We start from the raw sequence: 21,147 nt of genomic DNA on the forward strand, positions 1-21,147 counted from the left end.
CACCTGCTCGCCGTCAACCAGAACCTCAGCCCTCAACCTCGAGGCAAGATCCTGAGGAAGATAGCCATGATAGTCTGGATGAGTCCACGGAGGACTCGTCGCAGTGCGACTCCAGCGAGTTTGAGTTGGACTATGTAAGCGCCCTGGATACCACTATTGACAGCGACGAACCCCTCTCGAGTGTGAGGGACAAGGCCTGGAAAAGGAACGCTCCAGGGACACCAGGGTTTACATGGTCCAACAATGAAAACGTCATACGGAGGTATGGATTCACGGGCAAGACCGGCATCACGGTGGAGCTCGACGACTCCTCGTCTGTCATGGACGTCTATAAGGCGTTCATGACAGACGAACTGATTTGCCACATTGTCGAGGAGACCAACCGGTATGTAGAGTTGATACAGCCAACATTATTTATGTGTTTTCTTATACTCAAACAGAAAAGGTGAGCACAGTATTTACATGAGCTATTTCCTTGCTCTTATTTTCTATAGGTTTGCCGGAGTACCTTCCGCTGGGTGGCATCCACTTACACCTCAAGAACTGCACCTATATCTTGGCTTGAGGCTCATGATGGGCCTCAATATAAAACCCAGGTTGCAGGACTACTGGTCGACGGACCCAGCTTTTTACCAGGCCTTGTTTGGAGACACAATGCCCAGAACGAGGTTTGAAAACATCTCGGCAAATCTTCATTTTGCAAATAATGAAGATGAAGATGAGGAGGATAGACTTTGGAAGCTGAGGCCGGTCATAAACATGCTCAGCCACAGGTTTTCATCGGTATATGTGCCTGCACAGCACATTTCCATCGATGAAAGCCTGTGGAAGTTCAGGGGCCGCCTCAGCTTCCGAATGTACAATCCTTCTAAACGTGCTCGTTTTGGGTTCAAAGTATGTATACAATACATAAATTGTAAATGTATACTTTCAGCATATGATTACATTATTTGACTACACTACACACATGACTACACTACACCATGAATCATTATTATTCTTATTCTACAGGTGTACAAGCTGTCGGAAAGCTCGGGGCCTGCCGCCGGATACACTGCCGCCTTCAAGATCTATTCAGGGAAGGATAGAAGTGAACTTCCCTGTTCACAGAAGGCGGTAGTGGACCTCATGGAGGACGCCGACCTCTTTGACAAGGGGTATACTGTTTATGTAGATAACTGGTACACATCTCCTTCCTTGTTCCACTATCTTCAGGCTCGGAAGACTGGGGCCGTCGGAACCGTCAGGGTGAACCGGCGCTATATGCCTACGGACCTCAGCGTGGACAAGAGAGGGGATGTGGACCATCGGTCGACTGCCACAGGAATGCTGTGCTTGCAATGGAAGGACAAAAGGACGGTCACCATGCTAAGCACAGTCCACACATCCGGCATGGTTGATGTGCAGAGCCGTGGTAAGGTGCTCCAGAAGCCCAAGTGTATTGCGGAATACACCAAGCATATGAAGGGTGTCGATCTGAGCGACCAGCTTGCCAGGTCGTACCCTTCAGTCAGGCGATGGAAGAAGTGGTATAAGAAACTCTTTTTTTTCCTGTATGACATGACAATAGTCAATTGTCATGCCATATGGAAAAAACTGGGCCACAAAGGGGATCATTACCACTTCCACCGGACCCTGGCAAATGCCATGCTCAATGAGTATGCCGGGCTTCTGGAGCCCTACAACCAGCGTGGCAGCCCATCTCCCATGCCCGTTCCCTCAAGACTGCAAGGGAAGACTTCCCATGCAGTCACAATGACAGAGGGGGGCAAATACCGAAGGTGCTTTTTGTGCTACCGTGACGGTAAGAGGAAGATGACCCGCAGTACGTGCAGGGTGTGCAAGAAGCCACTCTGCACGTATGGTTGTTTTCAAAAGTACCACGAGGAAAAAAATTTGTAAGTAGTTATCGGGTCATCTTTCTCTCCCCCCTCTATCATGGGTCAGAAGCAATGCAGCAAGACACAGTACCCCCTATTTCCTGTGGCTGCGGCCGTGATGGATCAGAAGCAATGCAGCAAGACACAGCAATATTTTTGTGGTACTATGGTTCAGAAGCAATGCAGTAAGAACCAGCAAATTCCAATCGGGTCATTCCTCGCCCGATCTGGGTCAGAAGCAATGTAGCAAGACACAGCACACCTTATTTTCATTGTGTGAATGTATGTATATATTGTGTATATATATTTTTTCTATATATGTATTGGATATGGTCAGAAGCAATGTGGCAAGACACAGCACACTTTATTTTTGTTTTGTGTTTTGTATATATATTGCATATATATATATGTATATATTTGTATATTTTTATATTTTTATACATAAAGGTGTAGGATATGATATTGTGTTTTCATACTTTCCACAATTTTACAAAATAATACATACAGTTTCTGTTGTATTATACATCCGTAACTTCCCAACTCTAACAGGGAAAAAAAGGACATACTTTGAAAAATATTTCTCTTATATACAGGGCTAGTATGAAGAATATGAAAGCATTTCAGTGTGTCTCATGACTACTGAGGAAAACCTATACATATGGATAGGTGTTTTACAAAGTCCTTTTTTTTTGTCATATTTTACAAAAAACTAAAGAAAGTGTATACTTTGAGCTCTCACAGAAGAATAAATCTCATTTTCAGTATTTAATATTTTATACCAAAGAGTAGCATGGACAACATGGAAAATTTTGTTCGTCTTCCTTGACTACAGACATCAAACTATAATTTATGAGAGATATTGAAAAAAATCTAAATGCACAAATTTGGTCAAATAAAACAAATAAAACAAAAAATCATAAAACACCAAAATGTTTGATCAAACACCAGAAAAATATGATGTCAGTCCTCGCGCGGTCAAGCCGCATCACATGCCATCCGATGTAAGGGCCCGCGCGAGGATCTACCATATCCGGTTTTTCGTATCTACACAACAAGCGGCTGCCATGAGGTGAATGGGTTAAGTGGAATTTTTAATGTCCAGGTCTAAAAATTTGTCAGCCATCAGCGCTAGCCCTACCATTAACCCCCTCCCCATCTGAAATGAGGACTATATATGTGTATTATTGCAGCATTATGCAAGTTCAACTGCATTCATTATATATGACTCACGCCTCAAATCACCTGTAACCCGTTGTAGAAAGGTCACACATTACAGATGGCCTATCTGTAATGTGTGACATATATATGCATACCCTATCTGAGATAGGCTATGCAACAAATCAGGGCGTGGCCAGGCAACAATGGTATTCCCAAAGTATATAGATCAGGGATTCTCAAAATGGTCGATATCGACTCCGCAGGGGTCGATCGGAACATCCAAGGGGTCAATGAATGGCCAAGGGGTCGAAAGAGGGTCGATAAATAATAAGGGGGTTGGTGAATGTTTACTGCTGGAGTAGAAGAGACCAATTAGAAATAATTTCAAACTACAAAATTACACTGTATTAATGATTATGCTAATCAACATTTTTAGTTAATACCAATCATTGCTTTAATACCAATAATATAAGAATACTTTATAATAGGTTACAATACTTTATTGTATTGGAATTTATATATATACAGTATATACAAATTCGACGCACCCAAGTTATATTACATTTGACCTCTGTCACACTCCAAACTTCATCATAGTTCTTAACTCTCCTTAAACTTTTCTTCGCATTCATTCTTATCCTCTACCCATGTTGATTTTTTCTTTGTCATATTTAACCCGTACAGTGTTGCTTTATAGGGGTGAAACAGGTCACGTGGGGTTGGATTTTGGCCAAATAATATTATTGTCTAATAAAATTGGAAAAAAATAGCTGATTTCAACAATATAAATGCGATATCTGAGTGTTTCCTGTAGGCCGTCATTTCCTGTGATTCCTTTCACGCCTGGCTGCAATACTAGAGTGGTGCTGCGTAAGACGAAACATGTGGAATAGTACTATGCAATCTCCGCTTCTTATTTATTATTTCCGACACACTTTGAATGCTTCTTCCGTGACTATATATTGTTTAGTTTGAGTTTCTTGTAAAATATATCTTAGGATTGTTTGTCTAGCCTTTCTATAGTCATATCATAGTACCAAATTTATCGCGCTCGTACAGACTATATTTTCTGTATGTGTATATAAGTAGCACAATATTATCCCTTCATTGCACAAGCATAACATGTTTTCTAACACCAACAACAACAAAATTGTACACAGCTGCTCAAATAAGCCATTATACCAATTTGATGTTTTTTATGTTGGTACTCCTGCATACCACAGCCCGCCCGCTCTCGCCTGCCTGCTGACCACACCCCACACATTTTCCCATTTATTATGTAGCTTCCGTGTCTTTGCATTTGCTGCCGACCAATTTGGTATTGCTCTGCTACTGTACAGTTCACATAACATCCCAATTTTACAAGTATATCTAAGAGATAATTGTGTATTACCTCTGGACTGTAGCATATCCCATGAAAATCCGTACGGCTGGGAAACTAAGGACTCAGGTTCCGAGGCAGAAATGAATGAGTGAATGATATGAACGCACATGTGAATGAAACACAGCACAGATAATGTGGCAATTGATGCTTACATAGGGAAAAGTGTATTGGCTAATGTACCTACAACTGCCGACCAGTTTTTTTTTTTTTTTTTTATTCAGATACATATATATATATATATATTTCCCGCATCCGACCAAGTAATGGACCAAAAGGTCTCCTGTCGGCATGCTCCGCCTTTGTAATCCTTTGTAAACTGTTGAACACGCAAATACGCATCCCATGGCCATAGGGGAAAAAAATCCTGTGCCTGTAAACTTTCAGGTTTCCTTATTATAAACGGCCATAGGGGGGAAATTCCTGTACCTCTAAACTTTCAAGTTTACCTATTTATAAACGGCCATGGGGGAAAAAAATCCTGTACCTGTAAACTTTCAGGTTTCCGTATTATAAACTTCTGTCTTTCATTAGCAGCAAATGAAACATATTTTCCTATGCTCTATAGTATATACATTATTTACAAATATCTATACCACTCTAGTATATCTTTAGAGTGTGATATACCTCAAAACACGGGTCCAGACAAAGAGCCGTGTCGCAGGGCACACACATGAACCTCGTATCTTTGCGTTGCTTTTGCCGGAGTGTGGTGGTGCGGCAGACGTGACAAGGCTTTTGGGCGTTTTTCTTGGCAGCTGTAGGTGGGATATACTTGGGAAAATGACGACCTGTGAGACGTGTAGGGTCGTCACCATGAGATGCTCGTCGTCGTCCTGCTGTAGGAAGAGGCTCTGAATACTGTTCAAGAAGCTGTCTTATTACCTCCCTTGTGAAGTCATGGAGTGTCGGCTTCTCGCCAGTTTTGACCTGGTACAGAATATGGGCGTTGAGGACAGCACAGTCAATCAGATGAAAAAACATCTTTTTGTACCATTTCATTGTTTTCCTTGAACATTCCACAGATGACATCATGCTGTCACTTTTATCTACAAGGCGCATGTTTTGATTGTAGACAATAACAGCTTCAGGTTTGTCGATGAAGGTGTTTGTGGAATGGTCAATGTTCTCACTCCTTTGGAACTTTGGTTCGTGGACACTGGTGAGGAGATGAACGTCTCTCTTGTCCTTCCATTTCACTGCAAGAATGTTGTTTGCCTGCTTGTGAACAACATTGCCTTTTTGCAGTCCGATAGGGAATTTCGCCATAAACTTGCGATTTGGCTTTACCGTGCCACAGGCCCCAGTCATTCTCTCATGCAGATAGTGGAACAGTGTAGGACTGGTGTACCAGTTGTCAACAAAAAGTGTATGTCCTTGACCAAAGTAAGACTCAAGCATGGTACTGACAACGCTTCCTGATATGCCCAACTTCTTATTCTCTTTGATGTTTGTTCTTGCCCCAGTGTACAAAATCATGTCTAAAATGAAACCAGTTTCACAGTCACAGAGAACAAATATTTTTAGGCCAAATCTGTGGCGCTTGGATGGGATGTACTGGCGAAAGTGTAAATTACCACGCCACAGTACCAAACTTTCATCAATGACTAAATTTTGAAATGGTTTGAATGATGACTTGAAACTATGGCAAATGTAGTCAAAGATGGGCCTTATTTTTCTCATTTTGTCATCATCAGTTGGCTGAGTGTTATCTTGGAAGTGTAAGGCTTGTAGCAAAGCAATGAACCTGTTTACCGACATGACTTTACTGAAAATAGGCTGGCGAAGCAGTGGATCTGTCGACCAGTATTCCTTATAATTTTGCCTTGGAGTGAGCCCCATCAGCATAACTAAAGCCAAAAATGAGTACATTTCATTTATATCTGTTTCCTGCCACTGCAAGAAACGAGAGTGTGGGTGGAGTATTTTACCTGCTATCATAAAACCATAAAACTTGTTGCTTTCTTTGACTATATGAGCCATTATGTCTTCCGTGAAAAACAACCGAAAATACTCACTCTCTGTGCTGCAATCATGAACGAGTCCATGTGGTATACCACGACCAGGAAGATCAAACTGAAAATCTGTAGGCAAAAAGTCATTCCCATCTCTCCATTCCCATTGTACATCAGCATCAACATTTATTGTTTGGTGTTGAGCCTGGGATGTAGATGGTGTTTGCGCTTGGCTAGCGAGGTCATGCAGTGGCTGAGAAGCTGATAGTGAGGAAGCACCTACTACAAACCCAGACTCCTCATCATCCCTTTTCCGCTTCCTGCTGGAATGAACAGGAGCAGACTCACTTTCATTTTCATCATCACTCCCCCTGTCTGATAGTATGTAATCAGAGTCATCATTATCGTCCTCCTCAGAGAGATCACTGTCCCCCAACTCTGTGACATTATCGTCATAGAGAACACTCTATTTCCTCCGATGTCAAGCCCCGGGGCATGGTGCAGGATAACACGTGCGAGCAGGGAAGATGTGACAGCGCGTCTGGATAGCATGCATGGCCGGCTTATCACGCCGCAGGGGTGCCAACACAACCGACGATGACTCTACGCATGAACACAAAATACCTTGAAATTGCTATTCAAGTTGGAATAATATAAAAATAGCTGATCTACTAAACAGGATTTTGAGTATATTGATAAGTAATCATGACACCACTGATATATTTCTATAAAAATACCTATTTCTTCAATAAATCACTCGTGGTCATGGATACATTCAATGAAATAGACCACAGCAATACAATAAAAATCAGAGTGAGCTTTCAAAATCATATTTAGGAATAGAAAAGACATCTTGAACCATTTTACAAGTTTAGGTGCCGTGAAGTAAAAGAAAAGATGATCCGTATATATACGTACTAAACACTTTCCCTCCCGAACGTATATATACGTACTAAACACTTTGCGGGTTAAGATGGTGCCAATATGAATGGGTCATATTTATATGGAAAACCAGATATAACTGATATTAATGACTAATGAGACTGAGTAATTTCTTAAAGACGCAATAGATGATGAAATCAATTCAAACTAATTGAATAAAATCAATTGAAGTTTCAATTTTACAGCCTTCGTTGTCCGTGCAAGTTTGGTATGTAGTGTTCATAAGCAAGATGTGTATTTTATGCGAAATTGCATTCTTGGCTACTATAAACTTCAATCAGTTTGATTGGAAACACTTTGAGGAATTTCGTGGTTGTTATTCATGCAGTTTCAGTTTGGTTGGTTGTGGGTTTCTTTGTGATTTTGTACATGCTGAGGTTTTTCAACTTGCTGTTTCAATCTTGTAAATCATTTTCCCCACATGGAGATGATTTCACTTCATGTATCTGTTTTTATATTGTGGTGCTGCTATTGATATATGGTATTTTTATGCATAGTTATACAAAAAACTGTATATGTACTTTCTACTGTTCTTGTTTCGTTGTGAAGCACATGCTTTTTCTTAATTTCACAGTTCCACTAATAACTATATAGGCTCTTGTTTCTTAAGGATGTTTTCTATTCATTTAGTGGTTGTTGCCCGCAGCACATTAGTGCAGGGGGACCCGCTCAGTTTTGAGTCCAATATTACCAATATTGGATTTTAAATGAATCCAACGACCGTATCAAGATGACAATGTTACTATACTATAAATGTTGTTATTTGATAATAGCGATATTGAGAACGCCAATAATGTTTATATGAATTTTGTGTTAAAAGACAAAGAGGAAAGATAGAAATGTTAAAGAAGAAATATTAATCTATTCTTAGAGAATTAGAATCAATGTAAAGACTACAAAGCTTAACATATTTTTGTAACAAAAGTCATAAAAAGGATGGAATATTTATAAAAATATTTAACCTAAGCTAACCTAACTGAACTGAACCTAATTTAGTTAATTCAGTTAAAACCTGACCTACCTAATGTATTTCCAAATGGTGACAATTGACGAATGAGCCATGAAGTCTATAAGTGGTCCGAATCAGCCATTGCTAGCGAGAGGCAAATGAGCCACGAAAAGGAACACAATTTCTGATTGTTAGTGTGTTATGTATAGGTCCTATAGTACTTGAAGAAAAATTCGTCCCACCCCCATTTTTAATCATGTGTTCTATTTTTCTGTATAGGTCATGGATTGCTTCTTAATTCCCCACAAGAGGCAACAAGTTAATGACGACGATAAAGAACCATGTACTTCTAGTTCTACTGAAAATCCGGAGTTGGAAGAGAATGTGGATGATGACAGTACCCAGAAAAACACAAGATGTCCTCCAGGGCCAAACATCAGCCTGCTGCCAGATAGTGGGCCTACTTGTCCTGATTTGAAGAAATATCCTTCACGCATGCAAGGTGGTCAGACAAGATCATTCAATAAAAGATGGCACCAACAATGTTCTTGGCTTGAATATTCCGTGGTTAAAGATGCAGCTTAGTGTTTTGCATGTCGTCATTTTACAACTTCCCATCTTGATCGAGGTGAACCATTCACCCACAACGGATTCAAGAATTTGAAGAAGGCAATCATGTCTCTGAAGGCTCATGATACTTCAGCTTGTCATAAATTTGCAATGCAAGCTTGGGGAGAATTCATATTGCAGAAAGTTACAGGGGCAACAATTTATCAAGCCACTGATGCCGGGCATGCCAAGACAGTGGTGGATAATCGGCGGTACATTAAAGCAGTTATTGATGTACCTCTCTATACAGCATGTCAAAATGTTGCCCAGAGAGGGGGATGAGTCCGACAATCGAGGAAACTTTTTGGAATTACTTAATGTGCTAGCCAAGTATGATCATACAGTTGCAAAAAAAGTTAACGGTCCAGGGAATGCAAAATATACTCACCACGATATACAGAATGAATTATTTGAAATAATGGCAGGTATGATCAGACAGGAGATAAGTGATGAGGTGAAACAAGCAGTGCACTTTGCCATCATGGTGGACGAAACGAAGGATACAGCAAAGAAGGAGCAGATCTCTATTGCTGTGAGGTACTCTCCATGATCAGGAGCTTCATGAAGAATTCTTGGATTTCACACCAGCTGAATGCCTTGATGCAGAATTGTTACTCCAGAAGATAAAGGAAACTTTACCCAAATGTAAAATTGACCACAATACCTGTGTCAGTCAGTGGTGCTATGATGGAGTGGCAGTTATGTCGGGTTGCACCGATGGGGTCCAAGAAAGATTCAGAAGAGATGTTTCACAGGCTGTATACATCCACTGCTATGCTCATAGACTAAACCTCGTTTTAGTTGACTGTGTAAACAATATAAGGTCACAATCCAATCACTGTACAACTTTTTCTCCTCGTCGGTGGTGTATCAGTAATTTCTAAAATTCCAAAAGCTGAACCCAGAAAGACCACATATAGAACTCAGACGGTTATCGGACACCAGATGCGCATGCCAACACTCAGCCTACCAAGCTGTTAAGAGGACCTTGCCTGGCATCATTGCAACCCTAAAACATTTAATGGAAGGGGGAAATGTGGACAGGGCCAGTGGAGCAAGGTCACTCACTGCCCTTCTGGATCACCATTTTGTGACAAATCTGGTGTTCATGGAGAGTTTGCTACATTTGACGAAAACCTTGTCAGATCAACTCCAGTCCCCCGAGCTCCAGCTTGCCTCAGCAGTTGATTTGGTTGAAGCGGTGATGTCTAGTCTCACAGAGATGAGAAACGAAGAGAGCTGGGAGCAACTACGAAATCATGCTAAGAATTGTGCCAGACTGTAAGGATTCGCAGACAACTTGCACGTCAGAGGCAAAGGGCAGCCCCACGATACTTGGATGAGTTTGTCATAACATCCGGCATAGAACAAGATGATGATTCGAATGACTCCGATGTTACCAAGAGACAGATTTACTACTCCATGATAGACAAGTTTCTCAGTGAGTTGAGAAGGTTTTCCGGCGATGCATGTCAGGTACTTATCTGTATCTGCCCTCAACCCCAATCATCCAACCTTTTTGAGCAAAGAAAGGTTACAGGAATGGCTGCAAATTACAGGGTGGACCCGGTGGAGGACAAAGATCTATCTGTAGAGCTGCACCAACTAAGAAGGTTGATTGCCAGAAAGCTGGAGCAGGGAATGGAAGCGGACACACCTATGCAACTTGCCATCATGCTCCAACCGTACAGGGATATGATTATCTATGCATTTGCTGCCAACCATAGGAATAGGCGTATCATTTTAAAGTAGATGGAACGATGCATTTCCTGAGATATATCATCGTGGGTTTCTCTTCTTTTTTTTTAACTTGATCTGTTTATAGTTGAAATCCATGAAATGTCAAAACATCAAGGATTTACTGGCTTTTTCATATGAAGGACACTGAATGAAGAAAACATGTATTTCTATCTGTTTTTAAAACTATTCTTAAGGAACAACTTGCATTTAAGTTTAGCAAGACGATTACATTTTTGTTATTGAAATATGTAAATAGTTTCTAGGGAAGTACTTATGTTTCAAAAGTGTTTGTTCAGCTATATATGAATTTCATTTTCATTCATATAAACGTTTTACAAACTGTAAAACCTTTTTGTTTTTATTTCAATTTTTGTTTATTCGACAATTGAAGAAATATAGCCTACTTCAAGTAACGTTTCGTGAAGCAATTTACACAGACGTATATGCTACATGGGTTAAAAGGGTGATTAGATGCCAGGGCCCACAATACTATATAAGAAGCTTTTGAATTTCCACATTGGCCTTGAATTTCTTAAGGATGTACTGCATGATGAATTGGTCACAGTGAAAATATACACTTGATTTCCTTCCTTACCCAATTACACAATCTGATGATTGACAGACAATAATACCCTCATTCATAGACATTTAATCCAGCTCAAGAAACCCTAGTCATAGCATGATTACAATCCTGCCCAAAGTAGCGTGTAATTTTTTGCAACTTAAGTGGAATAGCAGCTCGGTGAAATGATAATAATAGACCTCCAGCAGTGGGTTTGGAAACTCGACATACCTCACTCGAACAATAGATAAGTGAGGTTAGAAAATCAACTTTTTTACCAGGATCAAAACAGCATGGTATGCCTCCTATGTTCAGATGTTTGTGAATGATCATCATCTGAATCTATTTTCTGAGACCACCCCCTCATCAACATGTTGATTCCCTCCTCAGCCCCCAACAAAAAATCCTAGCACAGCTTCCGTCAGGGCGGTGCCCTGGCCTGGACCCCACCAAGGGCCCTAGGCCAGGCCCTTTGACCCAATGCCGGACCTTGGACTATGCCTTTTGGATTGCCGCTAACGCGGAAATTATAGTATCATAAGCCACCCCAAAATTTTGCTCAGCACCCCCAACTAAAAATTCCTGGCGCCGTTGCTGGTAATTATCTGCAGTACAGTGTTTATTAAGGAGTTATCATAGATTTTTGGGCTGTGGGACGAATTAAACGAATTACAGTGTATTTTTATGGGAATATTTGATTTAACATACAACCATTTCAACATACGAAGTAGGTCCTGGGACAAATTAAATTCGTATGTAGAGGTTCTACTGCACAGTTAAGGAAACAGGGCAACTAGGCGATAGAAAATGAACTAACACTACTGCTATCACTATCCTATCCAATTGCAGTTAAATGTATGGTTGTCGCATTTTTTATTGCAAAGAATAATATTTTATTTGCAGATTAGATTCCAAGTATTTATCTAAGCGATTTTTAAATGTTGTTCTCGTGTTACTTTCAACGACAGTGGAAGGTAACGTTTTCCACACATTAACAACCTGGTTAAAGAAGAAGTGCTTTCTTTCGTTCCTAGAGAATCTTTTGCCAATTACTTTAAAATCGTGGCGTCTTCTTGTATTTGATTGGTCTATTATAAGAAGTAATCTTTGACATTAATGTTGTCAAAGCTGTATAGACACGGTAAAGGAAACATGGACTGGAGGTGAAGTTTTTATCCCTGATGTTTTGTCTATCGACTTTCTCAAAGGAATGAGCATACTAGATACATACAGAGTTTATATACACGCCTTACGGCTCAAGGGGGTGTGCGAGCGTATAACGCTGTGTTCTGATTGGCTCGGTGAGACCGCCAATCACGAAGCGCTATATTCGCTGAGGATTTGGCCCAGGTGAAGCTCCCAGCCTTATTGTTGATATTCGGACGAGTGGTGATGTATGCACCTTCTATAGATTTTCTGGTCTTCTTATCCATATCTTCGTGTAGAATCTCGGCTCGGTTCCATTGTGGGAGGTGCCCAGATTCGTCAACATGCACCACCATTGCGTTGGTGAGTCTATGGTGACGGAGGTCAGCCTTATGCTCCGATTCTAGTGTCAAGCCCCCTCTTAGTCTCTCCATAGTATGCTTTATCGCATGATGTGCATGGGATCTTATATACGACACTGTCTTTACTCCCCCTCATCTTAGTCCCGCTTTTTATTATGTCACCGATCTTCGTTCCCGATGTTACGGCTGCTTTTACTTCCGTGCTCCTGAGCATTCTAATAATGTCTCCTACCTTCTCACAGTTAGGAAGCGCCATGTACGATGTTTTTGTGGTGGCGTTGCCTTCTCTTAACCTACTTGTGTGGATTATTTCTTCCGCTCTTCGTCTTAGGCTCAGGACTAAGCCCTTGGGGTAGCCAAGTTTCAAGAAGGCCGCGATGATGTATTCGATTTCCTCCTCCAGGAATTCCTCGCTGTATATCCTGTAGGCATGCAGGAAGAAGCCCATGACTACCCCCTTTTTCGTCCTCTCATTGTGTGCCGACAGGTAGTGTATGAAGTCATCACGGTTCGTAGGCTTTCTGTAAACCCTGAATAGGAGGCCCTCAGTAGTCTTCATTAACAGGGTATCCAGAAACGGAAGCTTTCCCTCTTCTTCCTCTTCTATAGTGAATTGGATCTGCGGATTCACTCTATTAAATTGACTCCTGACGTCATCCAGGTCTGTCCTGTTCGAAGCGATTATAAGTACATCGTCCACGTACCTGAGCCATATTGCCCTCCTTCCTATGATATGAGAGTAGGAATAAAAACTTCACCTCCAGTCCATGTTTCCTTTACCGTGTCTATACAACTTGTTCACATGGATTTTCAGTTGTCAAAGCCTTTGAACATTTTAAAAACCTCAATCAAATCTCCTCGCATTCTTCTTTTTGAGAGTGAGAATAAGTTTAGATTTTTTAGTCTTTCTTCATACGGCAGATTTCTCAGCCTTGATATCATTTTGGTCACTCTCCGTTGCACTCTTTGTAGTTTGTTAATATCTTTCTGGTAGTATGGGGACCAAAACTGTATACAGCACTCGAGATGGGGACGGACCAAGGAATTATAGAGGTTTAGCAATATTTTTTTCTGATTCATTTTCGAAGACTCCTCCGATGAAGCAAACTAATTTGTTTGCTGTTTTAACAACTTCTGAGCAATGTTAACTTGGCTTCAAGTCATTTGATATTAAAACTCCTAGATCTTTTTCTTTAGTTACTGAATCCAGTATTTCACCATTCATTTGGTATTGGATGTGATCATGTGCATGACCAATGTGGATGACTTTACATTTGTTAACGTTAAATTCATTTGCCACTTGCTAGCCCATCTTGATAATCTATCTAGATTGGATTGCAGAGTTTCTTTCTCTTTGGTGGTTGTTACTTTACCGGTAATTTTTGTGTCATCAGCAAATTTTGGTACTTTGTAGAGGAGGCCGTCATCTAGATCATTTATATATATTAAGAACAAAACAGGTCCCAAAACTGATCCTTGCGGTACGCCACTTTTAATGAAGCCAGCTAGATGATCCCCGTTAATTACAACCATCTGTTTTCGCTCTGAGAGCCAATCTTTAATCCAGTTGTGGATACTGCCAGAAATACTGTGCGTTTTTAATTTGTCGAGCAATCATTTGTGGGGGACTCTATCAAATGCCGTCTGAAAATCTAGATAGATTACATCAACAGATCTACATTCCTCATATTTGTTAAAGACGTCGAGGAGATTAGTTAGACATGAGCATTTGCTACGGAAGCCATGTTGCGAATCTTTCATAATCTTATTTTCATCTACGAAAAATTTTACTACACTGTCGCGGATAATTGTCTCTAGCAGTTTGCACACAATCGAAGTCAGGCTAATCGGTCTGTAGTTCCCTGGTTGTGATTTCTCCCCTTTCTTGAATATTGATGTTACGTTAGCACATTTCCAATCTGATGGGACTTTACCGAGTGCTAATGATTTGTTGAAAAGGATGCACAAGGGTTTACAGATTTGATTTTTGACTTCTCGCAGATTTCTAGGTGAAATTTTGTCAGGTCCTGGGGCTTTTTTTATTTTGAGCTTATCAATCACTTTTACATCACTTTCGGTAATTATGAGTTGATTTAAAATGTTTTGGGACATTTTATGTTCTGGTGGCTGGTACACTGAGCAATCTTCGTCTGTGAAGACGGATGCAGTGTTGTCTCTGTGTCTTTCCAGAGAGTGTAAGTTTAGGTGCCTAAGCCTCTCTTCGTAATGGGTGAGGGAGAGAAGGGGTGGGTATACTAGCAAGTGAAAAGATAGATAAGGGAGACCTTAATGCTAGGGTAGGAAACGAACCAATAGATGCAGTGATTGTAGCGGGTGTGATGTGTTTGTGGTGGCTGCAGCAAGTGTTTGTGTGCCTCTCTGTGTCAAGGTAAGGCTGGATTATTTCTGCAGTTTTGTCTGTGTTACGATGTGTGAAGTCATGCATGTATAGATTAAATAATGTGGGAACCGAGCCCTGTGGGAAGTATGGCATTCCAAAATTTGTAGTGGAGAATTGATGGTGGAGATGTGTCTTGAAAGAGAGTTGATGATAGCAAATACACAGCGGTGGCACCAAGGGGGGACTTGGAAAAAGTGGTCAGCCCCCCCATTAGCCCTCCAACTGAAATGAGGAGATTGAAAATTTAAAACATTCATTAAAATAATTATATAAAGTGGAATTTTTAATGGCCTGGGCTAAAAACTTGTCAGACATCAGCGCTAGCCCTACCATTAACCCCCTCCCAATCTGAAATGAGGATAATATATTATGTGTATTATTATGGCATTATGCAAGTTCAACTGTTTTCATTATATATGACCCACACCACAAATCACCTACAACCCGTTGTAGAAAAGTCACACATTACAGATAGCCTATCTGTAATGTGTGACATATATATGCATACCCTATCTGAGATAGGCTATGCAACAAATCAGGGCGTGGCCAGGCGACAATAGTATTCCCAAAGTATATAGACCTGGGGTTATAAAAGTGGTCAATATCAACCACGTTTACTGCTGGAGTAGAAGAGACCATTTAAAAATAATCTCAAACTACAAAATTACACTGTATTAATACATACATACATACATATACCAAGGCTTTTTCCCCCTTACAAGGGAGGTAGCCAAAAAGGGAAAGGCATAAAAACACTCCCACCCATTTCATCCCTACATACACTCCACACCCCTCCCACCCTCCCTCTCATCTGAGCACCTCCTGGATGACTGTATTAATGATTATGCTAATAAACATTTTTTGTTAATACCAATCACTGCTTTCATACTTTTAATAAAAAAAATACTTTATACAAATTTGACACACCCAAGTTATATTACATTTGACCTCTGTCACACTCCAAACTTCATCATAGTTCTTAACTCTTCTTAAACTTTTCCTCACATTCATTCTTATCCTCTACCCACGTTGATTTTTTCTCTGTCATATTTGAGATGGTGCCAATATGAATGGATTGTATTTATATGGAAAACCAGATATAACTGATATTAATGACTAATGAGATTGAGTAATTTCTTAAAGACGCAATAGATGATGAAATCAATTCAAACTAATTAAATAAAATCAACTGAAGTTTCAATTTTACAGCCTTCGTTGTCCATGCAAAATGCATATTTTAGGGAAAATTATGTTCTTGGTAACTATAAACTTCAATCAGTTTGATTGGAAACACTTTGAGGAATCTTGTGGTTGTTATTCATGCGGTTTCAGTGTGGTTTGTTGTGGGTTTGTTTGTGATTTTGTAAATGCTGAGGTTTTTCAACTTGCTGTTTCAATCTTGTAAATTGTTTTCCCCACATGGAGATGATTTCACTTCATGTATCTGTTTTTATAGTGTGGTGCTGCTACTGATATATGGGCATTTTTATGCATAATTATACAAAAAACTGTATATGTACTTTCCACTGTTCTTGTTTTGTTGTGAAGCACATGCTTTTTCTTAATTTCACAGTTCCACCAATAACTATACAAAGACGCCATTCATCTGGTTTATATTCCTCAATACCAAGTTTTTTAAGAAGCCCACTAATATCTCTGCAATAAACCAACTCTCCCTCTTTTATAAAGAAAGGAATTCTTCATGCCGACTCCGATAAAAGGTTATACGGACACCATTCTCTAGAAGATTCTTTTTTTTCAGTTGGGAAGCCAACAGTTCTGCCGAGTTTTTGGGGAGGTTTAAGTCATGAACTAGATCATTCAGCTCCTGGGAGAAAAGCTAAGGTAAAGTCGTACCTGAAAAGTCTTCATCTCCAGTGTCATCTTCAGGTGATGAGATTTCTTCAGTTGAGGGCAAAGTTATCTGAGGCAAGACACTGAAGACAGGAATAGGAAGCTCTTCACTGTGTGGAACCGGTCTGATAGCTGAGGCAAGATTAGGATAGACAAGCGTTTGTTGGTTTTTCCTGTTAATACCCTTCAAATTTAGGGCAAAAAGTAGCAGTCGTCTAGGTGATTTTTGGGCTCCCGCCACACCATTGATACAGTGAATCTCATACTTTTCCTTGTCCCTTTAGTCCACTGTCGCATATGCTCTGTACATTGTTTGCAAATACTATGCGGTGCCCAGTATTTATCTTGGTCTCCCAGCTTGACCCCAAAATATGCCATATAAGCTCTTTCAACAAAGTCCGTGATGTTTTTCCAATTTTCAGGCAAAGTGTATTCTCCACAAACATAACAAAACACATTTGGAGAATTTACGCAAAACCTTCTGGAAAACAACATCTTGCTCATTTTCTGTTGCTGATTTCACCACATTTAAAAAAATTTGGAAAAATAGAAAATTAGAATTAGATATGGCAAAGAAAATTAGAGTGGACGTATGCACACTGTGATTATACAGAAATTTGGTAACTTCAAAACTAGACCTGATTGGTCAAAATGAAGGTTATTTTTGGATTCAGGAGACCAATTTCCTGTTGGAATGACTTTTATTTCCTAAATACCAAAAACCTTATAGACCAGTGTAATTGTCTTTCTTTATTTTCTTTCCACATCCTCTCTCAATAATTTCCATGCCTTTCATGATTCTATTAATAGTTATCAAGTCTCCTCTCTCTTCTTTCCTCCAATGTCTGTAGTTCAAGTTTTATGAGGAGGTTCTGAGAGTGTTGGTGCCAATTTTGTAATTGTTCGTGTCTGTGTGTGTGTGTGTGAGAGAAAACGCACCTTGAGACCTGTGACATGAGCAATCATGCGGGTGAGGAGAGCATAGCTGGCGATGTTGAAGGGAACTCCGAGACCCATGTCCGCCGAGCGTTGATACATTTGACACGACAGCTCCCCGTTCGCCACATAAAACTGGCACAAGCAGTGGCACGGAGGCAACGCCATGGACGGGATGTCGATGGGGTTCCACGCCGACATCATGATTCGTCGATCATTGGGATTTGTTTGTATGGTTTCAATGACCTGGAAGAGTAACAGTCAGGCATGCATGAATGCTGTGTACAGGAGAGGAGCTATGCTAATGGGGTTTCGTCTCTATTCTCCAAATTATCAATTTTATTTTTTTTCCACACAGTCCACAGCATCTGTGAATTAGAGATGAAAGTAAAAGTCTCCTGAAATAAATTAATTTACGAAACCTGTTTGAGCTGGTCGATCCCCTTGCCGGTGTAGTCTTCTCTCATGGTCCCATATGCAGCACCGAAATGCCGCCACTGGAAACCGTACACCGGCCCAAGGTCTCCTTCCTCTCGTTCCGTGAACCCGCTCTTGTCGAGGAACTCCCGTGACGAGTTGCCATCCCAGATGTGGACATTCTTCTCCTGCAGAAGCTTGGCATTCGTCGAGCCCTTGATGAACCACAAAAGTTCTTCTGCCACACCTCGCCAGAACACCCGCTTGGTGGTTAACAAAGGAAAGATGTCTGCAACGAGGAAAAAATAAAATAAATATACATACATATACAAAAAAAAAAAAAAAAATCCACAAGACATTCATGTTATATATATATACTGGTACATATACCAATAGCTCTTTCCCCCTTACAAGGTAGGTGGCCATTCCAAACCCACATAATCCACTCCCATCCACTGCCCCTCCCTCCCTCTTATCTTGCCTCCTCCTGGATGATGGGTCATACCTGCATCTCGCCCACTGCCACCAAGTATTTCTACTTAGCTGTAAAAGGTGAAAAAAGGGACATAAAAAAATACATACATACATATACCAAGGCTTTTTCCCCCTTACAAGGGGGGTAGCCAAAAAGGCATAAAATCATTCCCACCCATTCCATCCCTAAATACACTCCACACCCCCTCCACCCTCCCTCTTATCATAGCACCTCCTGGATGACGGGGCATCCCTGCACCGTGTCCACTGCCCTGGGTCAGAAGCAGTGTCGCAAGACACAGCACATCCACAGCAAGGCCGCTTCATTAAAACGGTGACCCCCCCTCTCCGTCCCCCCATGCATAAAAGGAGAAGACGGGGAGAAATCCCTTCAGGCTGCGTCAAATTTTGCTCACACATACTACCTCACCCCCTATCCCATTCCACCTCATGCATCACATCATCCATATACAACCATTCTCCACTCACCCGTCCTTCCTCAACAGACATTCCCCTCTTCCCCAAAGCCACCTTCACCCCATCCATCCACCTCATCCTAGGATGTCCCTTCATGTTCACTCCCTCCACATCTGCCTTCCATACTTCTTTTACTAGTCTTTCTTCACTCATTCTTTCCATGTGTCCAAACCATCCCAATACTCTTTCATCAATCCTATCTCCCAACTCCCTTTCCACCCGTTCTCCTCCTCACTTCCTCATTCTATCTAGCCTAGTAACCCCCATCATACTTCTCAGACACCTCATCTCAAACTCCTCTCTTCCTCTCTTATGTTCCATGTTTCTGCCCCATACAGTGCTGTTGGCACAATCACTCCTTCATACAGTCTCCTCTTAGCATCCATTCCCAAATGTCTATTCCTCATTATACTCTTCAATCCACCAAGGCATTTACTCACTTCTCTCAATCTACATTCTACCTCCACCTTTTCCTGCCACATTTGCACCCAAGTATCTAAAACTATCCACTTCATCCAGTCGCTCTCCCTTAATGCTCACTTCCAGTCTACTGCCACTTTCACCCCTTATATATCTCATCACCTTACTTTTACCCACATTTATCTTCAGCTTTCTTCTATCACACACTCCCAAACTCTGTCACCAACTTCCTCAATCCCTCCTCTGATCTTGCCACAAGCGCAGTGTCGTCCGCAAACAACAGCTGGCTTACCTCCCACTTTTCTTTAACCATCTCCAATCCCTGACCCACTACCCTTACATTTACTTCTCACACTACCCCATCCATGTATAAGTTGAACAGCCTGGGTGACATAACGCATCCTCGATGAAGTCCCACCTTTACCTCGAACCACTCACTCTCTCCATTTCTAATCCTGACACAAGCTCTACTACTCTCATAAAAACTCTTGACAGCTCCTAGAAGCTTTCCTCCTATCCTGTATGTCCACAAAACCTCCCACAGTGCCTTTCTGTCTACCCTGTCTTAAGCCTTTTCCAGATCCATAAAAGCCAAAAAAACATCCTTCCCCTTTCTATAGCTTTCTCACTTATCTGTCTTAACACAAAAATCTGATTTACACAACCTCTACCTGTCCTAAATCCACACTGTTCCTCACCAATTACTCCCTCTGTTCCTCTCCTAATCCTCTCAATCAAGATCCTCCCATAAGCCTTCCCAACTACACTTAACAAGCTAATCCATCTGAAACTACTACATTCACACTTATACCCTTTTCCCTTGTAAAGTGGAACTATACAGGCACTCTACCCTCTCTCCAGCAAACATTAAATAAGCTCACCAGCCAGTCCATCATCACTGTACCTCCTTTTTTTTTTTAGACATTCTGCATGGCATCCATCCAGACCAGGTGCCTTACCTGCTTTCATCATCGTAACAACTGCCTTCACTTCATCCCTCCTTATTTCTCCTCAATCATCACGGTCATTTTCTTGGCATTTCCCACTGCAGCTATCTTTCCCTCCCTATCCTCCTTCACATTTAGCAACTCCCTAAAACATTCTGGCCATCTTCCCCTTACTGCTCTCTCTTCCATTATCATCTCTCTATCTGCACCTTTTACCTTTTCTTCTCTACTTGATTCGCCTCCTCTTCCTCTCTTAATTTCGTTCCAAAACATCTTTTTATTACTTTCAATATTTTCTGTCATACATTTCACATCTGCTCTCCTCTTTGCCTCCGTTACCTTTTGCTATACTTCTCTTTTCTTTATACCTCTCATATGACTCCCCCGTCCTTTTTTGTAACCAATCTGTTAAAGCTCGCTTCTTCTCTTCTACAACTTTCTTTGTTTCCTCTATGCACTCATTTAAATCTATCCAAAAAGCCTCCCTTTCTTCTACACTCTTCTTACTGCCAGGCCCATATGCATTTACAAAAACCC

At 41.0% G+C, this 21,147-nt stretch overlaps 2 protein-coding genes across 10 annotated transcripts in view; one reads left to right on the top strand and one right to left on the bottom strand.

Moving 5' to 3' along the window:
- The window catches only part of Ts (Thymidylate synthase), a 94,243-nt gene that overhangs the window by 11,374 nt on the left and 61,722 nt on the right, over nt 1–21,147 (bottom strand). For all 6 annotated transcript variants that reach the window (XM_076195891.1, XM_076195892.1, XM_076195890.1 and 3 more), the window contains 2 exons: nt 18,298–18,581; nt 17,879–18,121 (listed from right to left, as the gene is read on the bottom strand). In XM_076195891.1, the coding sequence (XP_076052006.1) occupies nt 17,879–18,121; nt 18,298–18,581 (527 nt within the window). The remainder of the gene's footprint in view (nt 1–17,878; nt 18,122–18,297; nt 18,582–21,147) is intronic.
- LOC143031706 (uncharacterized) overlaps nt 1–21,147 on the top strand; it is a 93,486-nt gene that overhangs the window by 3,580 nt on the left and 68,759 nt on the right. The window lies entirely within an intron of this gene.

This window comes from Oratosquilla oratoria, chromosome 12 (assembly GCF_046742065.1).
Source record: "Oratosquilla oratoria isolate Oo_2021 chromosome 12, ASM4674206v1, whole genome shotgun sequence".
In the NCBI taxonomy this organism is placed as follows: domain Eukaryota; kingdom Metazoa; phylum Arthropoda; class Malacostraca; order Stomatopoda; family Squillidae; genus Oratosquilla; species Oratosquilla oratoria.